A 14,477-nucleotide genomic window follows, 5' to 3' on the forward strand; every position below is an offset into this window, starting at 1 on the left:
TTGTGAAGTTGAGGGAAATGTATTGGTTATTTAAAATTTTTGTGGAAATGCAAAAACTGAAAAGTGGGGCGTGCAATATTATTCGGCCCCTTTAACTTAATACTTTGTTGCGCCACCTTTTGCTGCGATTACAGCTGCAAGTCGCTTGGGCTATGTCTCTATCAGTTTTGTACATCGAGAGACTGAAATTCTTGGCAAACAGCTTGAGCTCAGAGAGGTTTAAATGGACATCGTTTGTGAACAGCAGTTTTCAGCTATTTCCACAGATTCTCGTTTGGATTGAGGTCTGGACTTTGACTTACTCCAACAGGTTTTCTTCAAGAATGGTCCTGTATTTGGCTCCATCCATCTTCCCATTAATTTTAACAATCTTCCCTGTCCCTGCTGAACAAAATCAGGCCCAAATCATGATGCTGCCACCACCATGTTTGACAGTGGGGATGGTGTGTTCAGGGTGATGAGCTGTGTTGCTGTTTCGCCAAACATGTCATTTGGCATTGTTGCCAAAAAGTTTGATTTTGGTTTCATCTGACCAGAGCACCTTCTTCCACATGTTTGGTGTGTCTCCCAGGTGGCTTGTTGCAAACTTTAAATGACACTTTTTATGGATATCTTTGAGAAATGGCTTTCTTCTTGCCACTCTTCATAAAGGCCAGATTTGTGCAGTGTACGACTGATTGTTGTCCTATGGACAGACTGTCCCACCTCAGCTGTAGATCTCTCCAGTTCATCCAGAGTGATCATGGGCCTCTTGGCTGCATCTCTGATCAGTCTTCTCCTTGTTTGAGATGAAAGTTTAGAGGGACGGCCGGGTCTTGGTAGATTTGCAGTGGTATGATACTCCTTCCATTTCAATATGATCGCTTGCACAGTGCTCCTTGGTATGTTTAAAGTTTTGGAAATCATTTTGTTTCCAAATCTGGCTTTTAACTTCTCCACAACAGTATCACGGACCTGCCTGTTGTGTTCCTTGGTCTTCATGATACTCTCTGTGCTTCAAACAGAACCCTGAGACTATCACAGAGCAGGTGCATTTATACGGAGATTTGATTACACACAGGTGGATTATATTTATCATCATTAGGCATTTATGACAACATTGGATCATTCAGAGATCCACAATGAACTTCTGGAGTGAGTCTGCTGCACTGAAAGTAAAGGGGCCAAATAATATTGCAAGCCTCACTTTTCAGTTTTTGAATTTCCACAAAAATTTAAAATAAACAATAAATTTCATTCAACTTCACAATTGTGTTCCGCTTGTTGTTGTTTCTTCACCAAAACTTTACATTTGGCATCTTTATGTTTGAAGCATGATATGTGGGAAAAGGTTGAATAGTTCCAGGGGGCCGAATACTTTCGCAAGGCATTGTATAGTGGAAATACCAGGCGAATGCGGGTTCTTCTATATTTGTTAAAAAAAGAATTCATCACATTCTTGGACAGTAAAAAGGGTACTGTCATGTTATTAAATTGCTTTAGTTAGGCAGCATAAAAATAAGCTTGCATCTGACATGCTTTTCAATTATCCTGCAATTAGCTTTCATCTTACCTAATGTTCAGCTTGTTGGCAAAGAGATGAGCCAACAGACCTTGGCTTAGTATGCCGAGTAGTTGCATTCTAGGCTAAGGAGTTAACTCCTGATATATCAGCCACCTATCTCCAGCCCATTGATTTCTATACATCAGTTCACATCTCACCTCCCCCTTCTCAGCTTCTGACCAAGCTGCTGTTATCAGTTTTCCTAATCACTGCTATCACTTTCCTGAGCCATGTGCTTTGTTCAAAGGCCTTGTTCTCTCTATATAAAAATGTTGTGATAAGTGTAGACTTCTGATCAAACACTTACAGACCATTAATGTGTCACAGTAGCACAAGCTCAGCAAAAGGATGAAGCTACTGAACCAGAACTATTACTCAAGGAGGAGTGCCGCCCCTCCCCTCTACAGCAAGGAGGTTAGAGAGACTGGAAACATGTATGCTGCTCAAGAAACAACTTGAGAACCATCTAAAAAGGTTTTCTGTGATTTTATATAAATTGACCATAAGAATGAGAAAGTAAAAAAAAAAATAACTTATTTCTCAGTTGAAGCCCTCCCCACCCCCAATCCAGTGGTCCCTGCCAGTTCTGCAGAAATGATAATTCATTCATGATTCACATAACTGCTATATACAACTACTAGCCTTAGCAGGTACTTGGCACATGTGGTACATGACCAATGAGGCCACAAACTGACTATAAAGGTCATGATGATGTCTTCACTGTACAACTGGGGAGGAACACCAGTGTAGCTGAGTATTCAACCATTTTATATAATTTCCTAATCTTGAGCATATTATGTAAATCCTGGAAAACTGATTTAAATTGTTTTGGAGTATGTTTAACCTGAAGGTACCTGGGGAAGTCTGGGGAAGATTAGCTGCTCATATAAGTCACGAAAGGCCTGAACTCTTTTCCGTTCAAAATTATTTGAAAGGTTTTGTGGATGCAGGCCAATCTCCAAGCCTTAAAAGACACCAGAAAGTTAGCTTGTTTCCCAGCAATGCAGCTTGGCTTACATAGCGAGATATGAGGCCTGAAGAGTTCTTTACGTTATCCCGCACAGATTGGGAATATTTCATCAGCAGGATGGTGATACATGTTCAGAAGAGGGGACGAATCAAAAGGATTGAGGTTTCCACCGAAAGCCAAAGTGGTTTTTCCAGAGGGATCTAATATAGTGTAATCTTAACAGATTGGCGAGTAAAAAAAAAGAAGCCCAAGTCCACCAGATTTGTGTCTACAGAGGGAATTCCATGCCTCCACATACATCATTAATCGCTGTTGAGCAATTTAAATGAAGTAATCAAGAACAGAAATGAGAACGACTCTAAAAAGGTATAACATTTTTAGAAGAAGTTACGCTAGTGGACGATACAAGACCATTCTTATATTTTTTATTCAGAAGGATCTGGATAGTAAAAGGTGTTTCATTTTATCTACCGACAACTTGGGGGTAAGCTTGATATTTAAGTAGTTGAGCCAGTCAAACATTATACTTGCCTTGGCTACATCAGATTTCCGCGAAACAGTTAATTAGTCACACGACACATTCACAATGTGCATGTAAAGCTAAAGCAAGTAGACCTTACTTCCCTGCACATGCTCAGGAGATACGGCTTTAGACTTGACTGCGTGACTATTCACAGGAACATCACTTTCAGATGACTATTCAGACATAATTAGCAAACATTGAGCACATGATTATTAATACATTTTTTACAGAATGCACCATCATATAAAAAAAAATAGCTGCGTCAGATATATAGATATATTCCAGCGGCTAACCGCCCAGTCTCCAATAAAAGAACAAATACGCAGATGACAGTCCTCGGATGACATCTATTTCATTAGGATCCCAGTGTCTAAACACAACAATATAAAAAAGGTCAAGCCTGGCCCAAGATTTGGTCATTTATTACAAAGCTTTACAATAAACAAATATAATAACATATTTCAGATCCCCATCTCTCCAGTCTCCAAATTACAGGAAATAAGCTGTCAGTGGCATGCAATCACTTCAGCTCAAACAAACGAACAAATTACAGCAGTATGTTATATTTGAGTGCTCTTGGGACTCGGTTAATAACCAGCCTTCCATCATAACTTAAGGAAGCAAAGAGCCAGGGGTCTGCGGAGGACCATTCCACGGCATACACACTGTCTTCATGCTCTTCGTAGGTAGCTATTATACTGTCCTGGAGTGGCTCTTTTGTTCTAAGAGGGAAACAAAAAAAAAATACAATTAACTGAAAGGGAAAAATACAACGTTTCGTACTTGTCAAGTGCATAATTATAAGCATGGAACAAAAAAAAAAAAAAAGACAAAAAAAGTGTCAAACAATGCTGGGACACCCTGAGGTTATAGATCAAATAGATACTTTATTTCTATGACGAACATTTTCATTTGCTTGGACATTTTACCCATTGTAAAAAAAAAGGATGACAGATGTTAAAAAGTTTAAAAAAGATATCATTATAGAATATAGAAAAGGTCATAACGAGGACTTGGACAATGGCAATTGCGCCCAAGAATAATGCACTCTTCGTCATATATTCAGCAATTTTTATTATATGCAGAATATGACGAAACTCTGTCATAAGATAGTGTCCAAGTGCTCATTCAGCCATTCGCTATCACTCCGGACCTGTCCATACATATGCATGCATGATCAAGCCAGGAATTTAATGGATTAAATGTAGAGAGATGCAAAACCAGGATGATAAAGGAACAAGTCGGGAAGAAGAATCAAAGCATCCGAAATGTAGTGTTGGAGAAGGATGTTATCAATACCATGGATGGCAAGAAGAACAAAATTCAATTTTGGAACAAATCAAGCCAGGCATGTCGCTCGAAGTAAGGATCACCAAGCTACGACTTGCCTACTTTGGACAAAACATACAAAGAGAGCAATCACTGGAGAAGGACAACATGGTCAGAAGAAAAGAAGGAACAAAGCGAAGAGGAAGACCAGCAACTCGATGACGTAATACAATCAAGATAATGGCAGAGAAGTTTATATGCTTGTCGGCTCCCCAGCCGATCGTGCCTCGGTTGTACCCTCGGTGCTCCGCTGATCGCTCCTGAGCAACAGCGGCTGGCCCCACCCCTCCTGCGATCACGTGCCGCAGGTCCTGCACGCCTGCGACCGTGCCGTTCTGTGTCTACCAGTGCTGTCTACCCCTCCCATTCTGCATAGTACAGGACTCGTGTCTGGACCAGGACAGGTCGGTCACGAGGTCCCCAACAACCTCTTATTGAAAATCCTATCCACTCTTAAGAATGGAAGAATTTTTAATTTTATCATGTACAGCTCATTGCCTAGGTTACCGGCCACCCTGCAGTCTCTGGGTAGCCTGTTACCATGCCGATTACAGTACACGCTTTATGTTTTAGAGTCTGCAATTGCCACTTTGAAGGTGGCCAGTTTGCTGGACAGCCTCAGTCCCTTCTGAGCTGCTCTCATGCTGCAAAGTTATCGTTGCCTTTGTTAGAAGAATGGGAGAGTTTTCAGTTCAGACTAATGATGCGCGACCATACCCAAAATTATCAACCTACAGGAGCTCACCACCCTGAGCAAACAAGAACCAGGGGCAGAGGAGCGGTGCAATCCTCAAAAAGAACCCAAGACAAACACCTACAGCACTAGAAAGCTATTATTCCAGGACAACAGATGCAGTTAATGACACCAACTATGCCATGTACACAGTACATGACATTGCCGATCGGTCATTAGTGGCCAGCGGAAGACTTCATCGTTACGTTTCATTCAGACATCAGATTTTCACGAGTGAGTGATATCCGTGCTTTTCATGCACTTGTAATTGTGATAGCCTATGGGTCCATTCACATGTCCATGATCTTTCGCAGACCACAGGGATCAAATTCGGCAATACCAGTCTATGGGTCCATGAAATAATTGGACCGCACTTGGATGGCATCCAAGTGAGGCTACGATTTTCACGAACTGTCAGAAGGGAGAAGGTGGAGAAACTTTTTTTTTTTTCTCCACTTAAAAGAAAAACTGATGACAATCGGACCACACTCTGATCAGTTTCTGATCAAAATAATCGGTTAGTTTTTCTTGTAACTTGTAAAAACGAACGTCTGAGTGAGTCCTAACAAGCAGTAGAGGAAACAGGCATACATTTCGCACCCTGCCATTGATTTGGTTTTGCTTCTTAAGGTACCGTCACACTAAGCGACGCTGCAGCGATACCGACAACGATGTCGATCGCTGCAGCGTCGCTGTTTGGTTGCTGGGGAGCTGTCACACAGACAGCTCTCCAGCGACCAACTATGCCGAAGTCCCCGGGTAACCAGGGTAAACATCGGGTTACTAAGCGCAGGGCCGCGCTTAGTAACCAGATGTTTACCCTGGTTACCAGCGTAAACATAAAAAAAAAACCAAACACTACATACTTACCTTCCGTGTCTGTCCTCCGGCGCTCTGCTTTCCTCTGCATTGTCAGCGCCGGCCAGCCGGAAAGCAGAGCGGTGACGTCACCGCCGTGCTTTCCGGCTGGCCGGCGCTCACAGCCAGTGCAGGGAAGCAGAGCGCCGGGGACAGACACGGAAGGTAAGTATGTAGTGTTTGTTTTTTTTACGTTTACGCTGGTAACCAGGGTAAACATCAGGTTACTAAGCGCGGCCCTGCGCTTAGTAACCCGATGTTTACCCTGGTTACCAGTGAAGACATCGCTGGATCGGCGTCACACACGCAGATTCAGCGATGTCTGCGGGAGGTCCAGCGACAAAATAAAGTTCTGGACTTTCCCCAGCGACCAACGATCTCCCAGCAGGGGCCTGATCGTTGGTCGCTTTCACACATAACGATTTCCTTAACGATATCGTTGCTACGTCACAAAAAGCAACAATATCGTTAACGATATCGTTATGTGTGACGGTACCTTTAGAATTATGGTAAAACGCGAATGTTTAATACAGTGTGAAATTGTTTCAAATGCTTTGTCTCTAGCGAGATCCTGTGCGAGCATTTATAGTGGCTTAGAGCAGTTCTGATATTAAAACTGTGAAATGGGCAGGTTTCTTCGCATGCAGCGTCTTATGCTTGTACCTAAAGCTTTTCTTGACATTGGCAGAGATTGCATCTTTTTATAGAATGCTTTATGGAGCCGTCATGTGTCAGGATTTACTGAACGTCTGAGGCCACATTATTCAGATTTACAACAAATGATACCATTGGTATCACAACTAACCAGCACGTATCAAACATCAGAGATATTCTAGACCGTTACAAAGAAATGATCAAAATCTATGTGATTAGTGTTTTGTTTCCTATTTATATAAAGGAACCTTAAGAATACCAAACAAAACAGGTTAAAGGGATTGTTCACTTTAGAAAATGATGATACATAGAGCACACTGAGGCCACTGCTGCAGTCCATACCTTGTATGTGTTAGCAAACTTATCAGCAAGTGCTCAATTTCCCTGCAGCACCTCCAGAGGAGAAAAGAAGAATTGCTCAATATTTACTAAATTAATGGCTTGTCAATGTACAGACATATTGGGTCCCTCAGAGTAAGGAACGCTCTTCAATTGGTTCTTGGATTTGTTTAGTAAAGAGGCGCATTGAACAGTGACCTAGGCAACTTTATACTTATGCAAGCAGTGGCAATAATATAACGAGGTTGCCCCCTTAAAAAAAAACAGACTTGTTTAAGTTTTTGAAATTTCAGCTTTCATTTTTATATTATATATTTCTTATATCTTGTATATCCTCTCATTTATCACTATATGTAGAGTAAATAAATAAATGTGAGAATTCACCGTCTTCAATGTGATTAAACGGTTGTCCAGGCATAGAACACTGATCAATATCAGATTAGTAGACATTCGACTCCCAGCTCCCCCACCGATCAGCTGTTACTAGTTCCGGTGGTGGCTGAATGTAAACACTGACTGGAGCTTGTAACGTCAGCGCCGGCGTCCCTGCATGATCCCTCTCCCTCCTCCTGGCAGAAGATTTTGTCTATCATTAGGAGAGTACCGTATATGATATTGAGATCCCGGCAGATCCCAGAAAATGCATATAAGGCTTAACAGAGGATGTCATGGAATTTTACCCTATTCATTTAGGGATTTCCCAGGTATTATGTCAGGCAAGGAAAGATACTGCATCCTTCACCCCCGTTAATCAAAAAATTTAAAAATAAAATAAATAATATCATTAGACTGGAAGAAGCTGTGTACAAAAAACGTAACACAATGATTAAATGTGAGAGACTATGGGTTCCATGGTTGGATACTCCTGGTCTGCATCAAAAGCGCTGTTACTGGAGAGACAATTTCATTTATTTGGAAGGGCATTATCTGTGTATAATGTGATAATTTGATGTTTTAGAAATATCCAATGTGTCTATTATAATTCTATTATTTTCCTATTTAAATGACTGAAACACAATATATAATAAATATTACCTAAAAGTCCGTAGGGTCATCAAGTATGGAATAACAATTCGATTTTCTGGGTATATTTTTGATATACCGGACCATATGACGCACCCCAAATTTTGGGGAGGAAGATATAAAACCATTTTTATTCAAATAAAATGGTGGTGCGTCTTATAGTCGGATTTTACAGTAGCCTACTAGGAGGGGAGGGGGGTGGGGGACACACACTTCTCCCGAGATCTTAATCTGAACATGCACAGCCTCCGGTGGCCGTTTTCAAAAGGCCCACTACAGGGAAATCAATGGATGGGATTCCGCTCACCACCGACATCTTATGAAAGCCCATGGCTTGCAGTCTTGCACCGCTTTGACACCCCCTCCTCCCAGTCCGGGGCCCGCAGCATTGCCCCACTCCCGCTGCCTCTGGCCTACTGCAGCATCATCCCTGCGTCTTGTGACCCCGCTCCACTACAGCCCCCCGTAAACTACCTTCGGATTATAAGACGCACCCCATTTTCCTTCCAAAATTGGGGGAATAATGGTGTGATTTCTTATTTGAAAATAAGGAATTTCTTTCCATGGACTATGAGCGAGTTGGTTCAATAGCTCCCTTGGGAATAATCTATCTACAAAACCCCTATGTTATGTTTAATGTGATTAATGTTACGGATGACTTTTTTCAAAAAATGTAAACAATAACGATTTGATTTAAAAAAAAAAGCACTATGTTGCCACTAGAGGTAGGAGCTGATCGTCAGGAGGAGGGACTGGATCCCCAGTAATCTTAATATATACTTACCTTGTAATGTCTTCACATCCTGTTCTGTCCAGATGTGTCCGGATCCCAGAATTCCAAGCGGGGGAAGTTCACCGACCGCCATATTGGGACACCCAAGTGATGAGTGTCACAATATGGAAACTGCTGGAGGTACCAGCCTCCTGTACGGTACCACCAGCGGAACACCGTCGCCCCAAACACACTGTATATGCCGTATGCACCACACACAGACTGAAAACGCCGTATGCACCACAGACACACACTGTATACTCCATATGTACCACACACACACTGTATACACCGTATGCACCACACACACACTGTATACGCCGTACGCAGCCTTTTGCGCGATACCACCAGCGGAACACCGTCGCACCACACACAGACTGTATACGCCGTACTCACCACACACACACTGTATATACCGTATGCACCACACACACACTGTATACACCGTATACACCACACACACACTATACGCTGTATGCACCACACACACACAGACTGTATACGCCGTACTCACCACACACACACTGTATATACCGTACGCACCACACACACACTGTATACACCGTATACACCACACACACACTGTATACACCGTATACACCACACACTATACGCTGTATGCACCACACACACACACTGTATACGCCGTACGCTGCCTTTTGCGCGATACCACAAGCAGAACATCGTCGCCGGGATCAGCCGAATGATTCACTGACCGCCGCCATCTTTGTACAGGAGGAGCACAAGTGCAGTTTTAACGTGACCGCAGGTGCAGTGAATCATTCAGCTGATCCCGGCGGCAGATGCACGACGTGTCTACAGGCAGAGGAAGCCGGTCACATTAACCCCTTCATGACCTTGGGATTTTTTGTTTTTCCGTGTTCGTTTTTCGCTCCCCTCCTTCCTAAATAAAGCCATTTATTTTTCCGTCAATCTGGCCATGTGAGGGCTTATTTTTTGCGGGACGAGTTGTACTTTTGAACGACATCATTGGTTTTAGCATGTCGTGTACTAGAAAACGGGAAAAAAATTCCAAGTGCGGTGAAATTGCAAAAAAAGTGCAGTCCCACACTTGTTTTTTGTTTGGCTTTTTTGCAAGGTTCACTAAATGCTAAAACTGACCTGCCATTATGATTCTCCAGGTCAGTACGAGTTCATAGACACCTAACATGACTAGGTTATTTTTTATCTAAGTGGTGAAAAAAATTCCAAACTTTGCTAAAAAAAAAAAAAAAAAAATTGCGCCACTTTCTGATACTCGTAGCGTCTCCATTTTTTGTGATCTGGGGTCGGTTGAGGGCTTATTTTTTGCATGCCGAGATGACGTTTTTAATGATAGCATTTCGGTGCAGATACATTCTTTTGATCGCCTGTTATTGCATTTTAATGCAATGTCGCGGCGACCAAAAAAACGTAATTCCGGCATTTCGAATTTTTTTCCCGCTACGATGTTTAGCGATCAGGTTAATGCTTTTTTTTAATTGATAGATCGGGCGATTCTGAGCGCGGCGATACCAAATATGTGTAGATTTGATATTTTTTTTATGGATTTATTTTGATTGGGGCGAAAGGGGGGTGATTTAAACTTTTATATTTTTTTTATTTTTTTAACATTTTTTTCAACTTTTTTTTTCACTTTTGCCATGCTTCAATAGCCTTTATGGGAGGCTAGAAGCAGGCACAACTCGATCGCCTCTGCTACATAGCAGCGATCTGCTGTTCGCTGCTATGTAGCAGAAAATCAGGTGTGCTGTGAGCGCCGACCACAGGGTGGCGCTCACAGCCACCGGCGATCAGTAACCATAGAGGTCTCAAGGACCTCTATGGTTACAATGGAGACGCATCGCTGACCCCCGATCATGTGACGGGGGTCGGCGATGACGTCATTTCCGGCCGCCCGGCCGGATGCGGTGGTTAAATGCAGTTGTCTGCGTTTGACAGCGGCATTTAACTAGTCAATAGGTGCGGGCAGATCGCGATTCTGCCCGCGCCTATTACGGGCACATGTCAGCTGTTCAAAACAGCTGACATGTCCCGGCTTTGGTGCGGGCTCACTGCCGGAGCCCGCATCAAAGCAGGGGATCTGACCTCGGACGTACTATCCCGTCCGAGGTCAGATAGGGGTTAAAGGGGTTTTTCCTCACACGAAAGTTCATTTTAAAAATTGTCTGTGTCTGACCGTGTACGGAGCATACCACATCTCCTGTGCAGGGGAGGAAGCAAAAGCAGTGGCGTATCTAGGGGGAGCAGCCGGGGCATGGGCCCCGGGCGCAGCCGGCAGGGGGGTGCAGTCGGGCCGCCTAATGTGGCGGTCCACAGCGTCTCCCCCGGCGGATGCATTCTGCCGCCCCCTGTCTGGGAGTCAGCTGTTCTCTGTGCTGGCTGCAGAGCGCCGACTCCCAACAGGTGCGGACATGGGGGGGGGCCCCCTGCAGGGTGGCTGTGGCAGGCAGGGAGAAATCACTGCAGCTCCGCTGTCTACAAGAGAAAATAGCAGCGGAGCTGCAGCGATCTGTCTTCCTGCTTCCTGCCCGCGCTTCCTCTCACACAGACGCGCCGCTGGATGGCGTCATCATTCAGCGGCCGGCTGTGTCAGAGGAAGGCGATGGAGATGCTGCGGCAGAGCGCGAGGAGAGGTGAGATGGGTGTGTGTGCGTGCATGCGTGTGTGTGTTGCGCGCGGCAGGGGAATGTGCAGAGAAGTAAATTGTGTGTGTGTGTGTGTGTAGGGAGAGGAGAGGGCAATGATGGGGATGGTGGTGGAGAAGGAAATGATGGAAGTGGTGGAATGGGCAAGGATGGGGATGGTGGTGGAATGGGCAAGGTTGGGGATGGTGGTGGAGAATTAAATGATGGAAGTGGTGGAATGGGCAAGGATGGGGATGGTGGTGGAGGAGGAAATGATGGAAGTGGTGGAATGGGCAAGGATGGGGATGGTGGTGGAGGAGGAAATGATGGAATGGTGGAATGGGCAAGGATGGGGATGGTGGTGGAGGAGGAAATGATGGAAGTGGTGGAATAGGCAAGGATGGGGATGGTGGTGGAGGAGGAAATGATGGAAGTGGTGGAATCGGCAAGGATGGGGATGGTGATGGAGGATGAAATGATGGAAGAGGTGGAATGGGCAAGGATGGGGATGGTGGTGTAGGAGGAAATGATGGAAGTGGTGGAATAGGCAAGGATGGGGATGGTGGAGGAGGAGGAAATGATGGATGTGGTGGAAAGGGCAATGATGCGATTGCTGGGGAGGAAATGATGGAGGTGGTGAAATGGGCAATGATGGGCATGACGGAGAAGGCAATGATGGAGGTGGTGAAGAGAGCAATGATGGGGTGGGGTAGAGGACAATAATATGTGTGTGGACAATTTGAGTGGGGATAGGGGGATTTATTATGTGTGGGGAGAATTTGGGGATGGGGGAATTTATTATGTGTGGGGTGAGATTTGTAGTGGGGATGGGGGATTTAATGTGTCTGGGAGACTTGAGGACACAAAATGAAGAGCAATGGGGGGCATATATGAGGAAACAATACAGGGGAATTGGGGGCATGTATGAGGAAACAGTATGGGGGAATGAGGGCATGTATGAGGAAACAGTATGGGGGAATGGGAGGTATGTATGAGGAAACAGTACGGGGGAATTGGGGGCATGTTTGAGAAAACAGTATGGGGGAATTGGGGGCATGTATGAGGAAACAGTATGAGGGAATGAGGGCATGTATTAGGAAACAATATGGGAGAATGAGGGCACAGTATGAAGAGCGATGTGAAAAATGTATGTGGACAGAGTACGGGAAGTGAGGGTGATGGGATGTGTGCAGACACAGTATGGGGAGTTAGGTGAGCAGGCAGTATAGAAAGTGAGGGGGTAAATATATGATGAGACAGTATGGTGAACAGGAGGGATGTGAGAGGAGACAGTATAAGGAGGGAGGGGAATAGTGTGAGGAGACAGTATGGGGGGACAAAAGTGAGTGGGCACAGAATAGAAACTGAATAGTGGGGGTGTAGCATGGAGGGACAGTGTAAGGGCACAGCCAGGAGGGGACAGTATACCAGGAAGAGGGAGTGTGATGAGAGAGTACAGTATAAATACTGGGCCCTATAGGGGTAACACAGTATGAGAGGATAATGTGAAGAGGGGACCGGTATGGAAAGGAGAGGTCAGTGTGAAGAGCATGAACCATAAGAGGGACAGTGTGGGGGTCATATTTTGTGCAGACAATATAGTGAGGGGCAATTTTTTATTCAGGAGAATTTTAATGACACTTGTATCTTTAAGGGCGTCATGTGGAGATTTTCTGCAAAAGAACGGAGAAGATGGAAATCTGCAGAGACGAGCTGTGGATGAGAAAACTCATCATGGGGTCTGGACAAGATGAAGAAAAGAAGGAGATCGGCTCCAAAGACGACGTCATCTATAAGGTACCTGGATGTAAATGTTATGTGTGATGTTAACTAATTCTCATGTTTTTATTTATGTTAGGAGCATTAAAGGGGATGTCCAGGTTTGTAATGAATCTGAAGTTATTCTTTGTGACTGCAGATTTCTGAATTCTTACAGTGCGCCCTGCACACTGTCAGGATTCTCTCATGCCGGCGATTTACATACATGCGGTCACATGCTGACTAGACATGTGTGGCCTCACTCAATGAACTGAGCGAGGCCGGGCACGTTTAGTCGTAATGTGTTCAGAAGTATACAAATCACATGCTCGTGCTGACATGACTGTCCACAGGCAAGGGAGAATCCTAAAAGTGTGCAGAGCATTCGTTGTGAGAATTCAGAAGCCTGTGGTGTCAGGATTCAGCTCTACAGGTTCCAGTAGTCGTCACATGGACACTTCACTCATATGCGACTTTCATACTTGTGGTCCTGTGACAACGAGCTTCTCTTCTGCTTCTCTCAGTTTTTCACTGATCATTGAGAGCATTGGGGAGAGGAGCTCGATGGTACATAACTAAGTGTGAAAATCGCATATATGTCCTGGGGACGGGGGGGTGGGGGGGGGGGGTAGTTCGGCTGGTTCTGTCCATGGACTTCCTCTGGTGGGTGTTTCTGAGTTTCACAGGTGACGAGGTTAATTTGTTAGCTGCTGCTCTATTTAACTCCACTTAGATCTTTGCTCCATGCCACCTGTCACTGTTCCAGTATTGGTCTGTTCACTCCTGGATCGTTCTTGTGACCTGTCTTCCCATCAGAAGCTAAGTTCCAGCTTGTATTTCTTTGGTTTGCTATTTTTCTGTCCAGCTTGCTATTTAATTTGTTGTCTTGCTTGCTGGAAGCTCTGGGACGCAGAGGGAGCGCCTCCGCACTGTGAGTTGGTGCGGAGGGTCTTTTTGCGCCCTCTGCGTGGTCTTTTTGTAGGTTTTTGTGCTGACCGCAAAGTAACCTTTCCTATCCTCGGTCTGTTCAGTAAGTCGGGCCTCACTTTGCTAAATCTATTTCATCTCTGTGTTTGTATTTTCATCTTTACTCACAGTCATTATATGTGGGGGGCTGCCTTTTCCTTTGGGGAATTTCTCTGAGGCAAGGTAGGCTTATCTTTCTATCTTCAGGGCTAGCTAGTTTCTTAGGCTGTGCCGAGTTGCATAGGGAGCGTTAGGCGCAATCCACGGCTATTTCTAGTGTGTTTGATAGGTTAAGGGATTGCGGTCAGCAGAGTTCCCACATCCCAGAGCTCGTCCTTATTATCAGTAACTATCAGGTCATTCCGTGTGCTCTTAACCACCA

General features: G+C 44.5%; 1 protein-coding gene across 1 annotated transcript in view; it reads right to left on the bottom strand.

Annotated features, from left to right (window-relative positions):
* Window positions 1-3,442: 3,442 nt before the first annotated feature.
* Window positions 3,443-14,477, bottom strand: part of EIPR1 (EARP complex and GARP complex interacting protein 1) — a 279,911-nt gene continuing 268,876 nt past the window's right edge. The window contains exon 9 of the mRNA XM_069728039.1: window positions 3,443-3,758. Within this exon, the coding sequence (XP_069584140.1) occupies window positions 3,584-3,758 (175 nt within the window). The 3' untranslated portion in view covers window positions 3,443-3,583. The remainder of the gene's footprint in view (window positions 3,759-14,477) is intronic.

Source organism: Ranitomeya imitator, chromosome 5 (assembly GCF_032444005.1).
Source record: "Ranitomeya imitator isolate aRanImi1 chromosome 5, aRanImi1.pri, whole genome shotgun sequence".
Taxonomy (NCBI): Eukaryota; Metazoa; Chordata; class Amphibia; order Anura; family Dendrobatidae; genus Ranitomeya; species Ranitomeya imitator.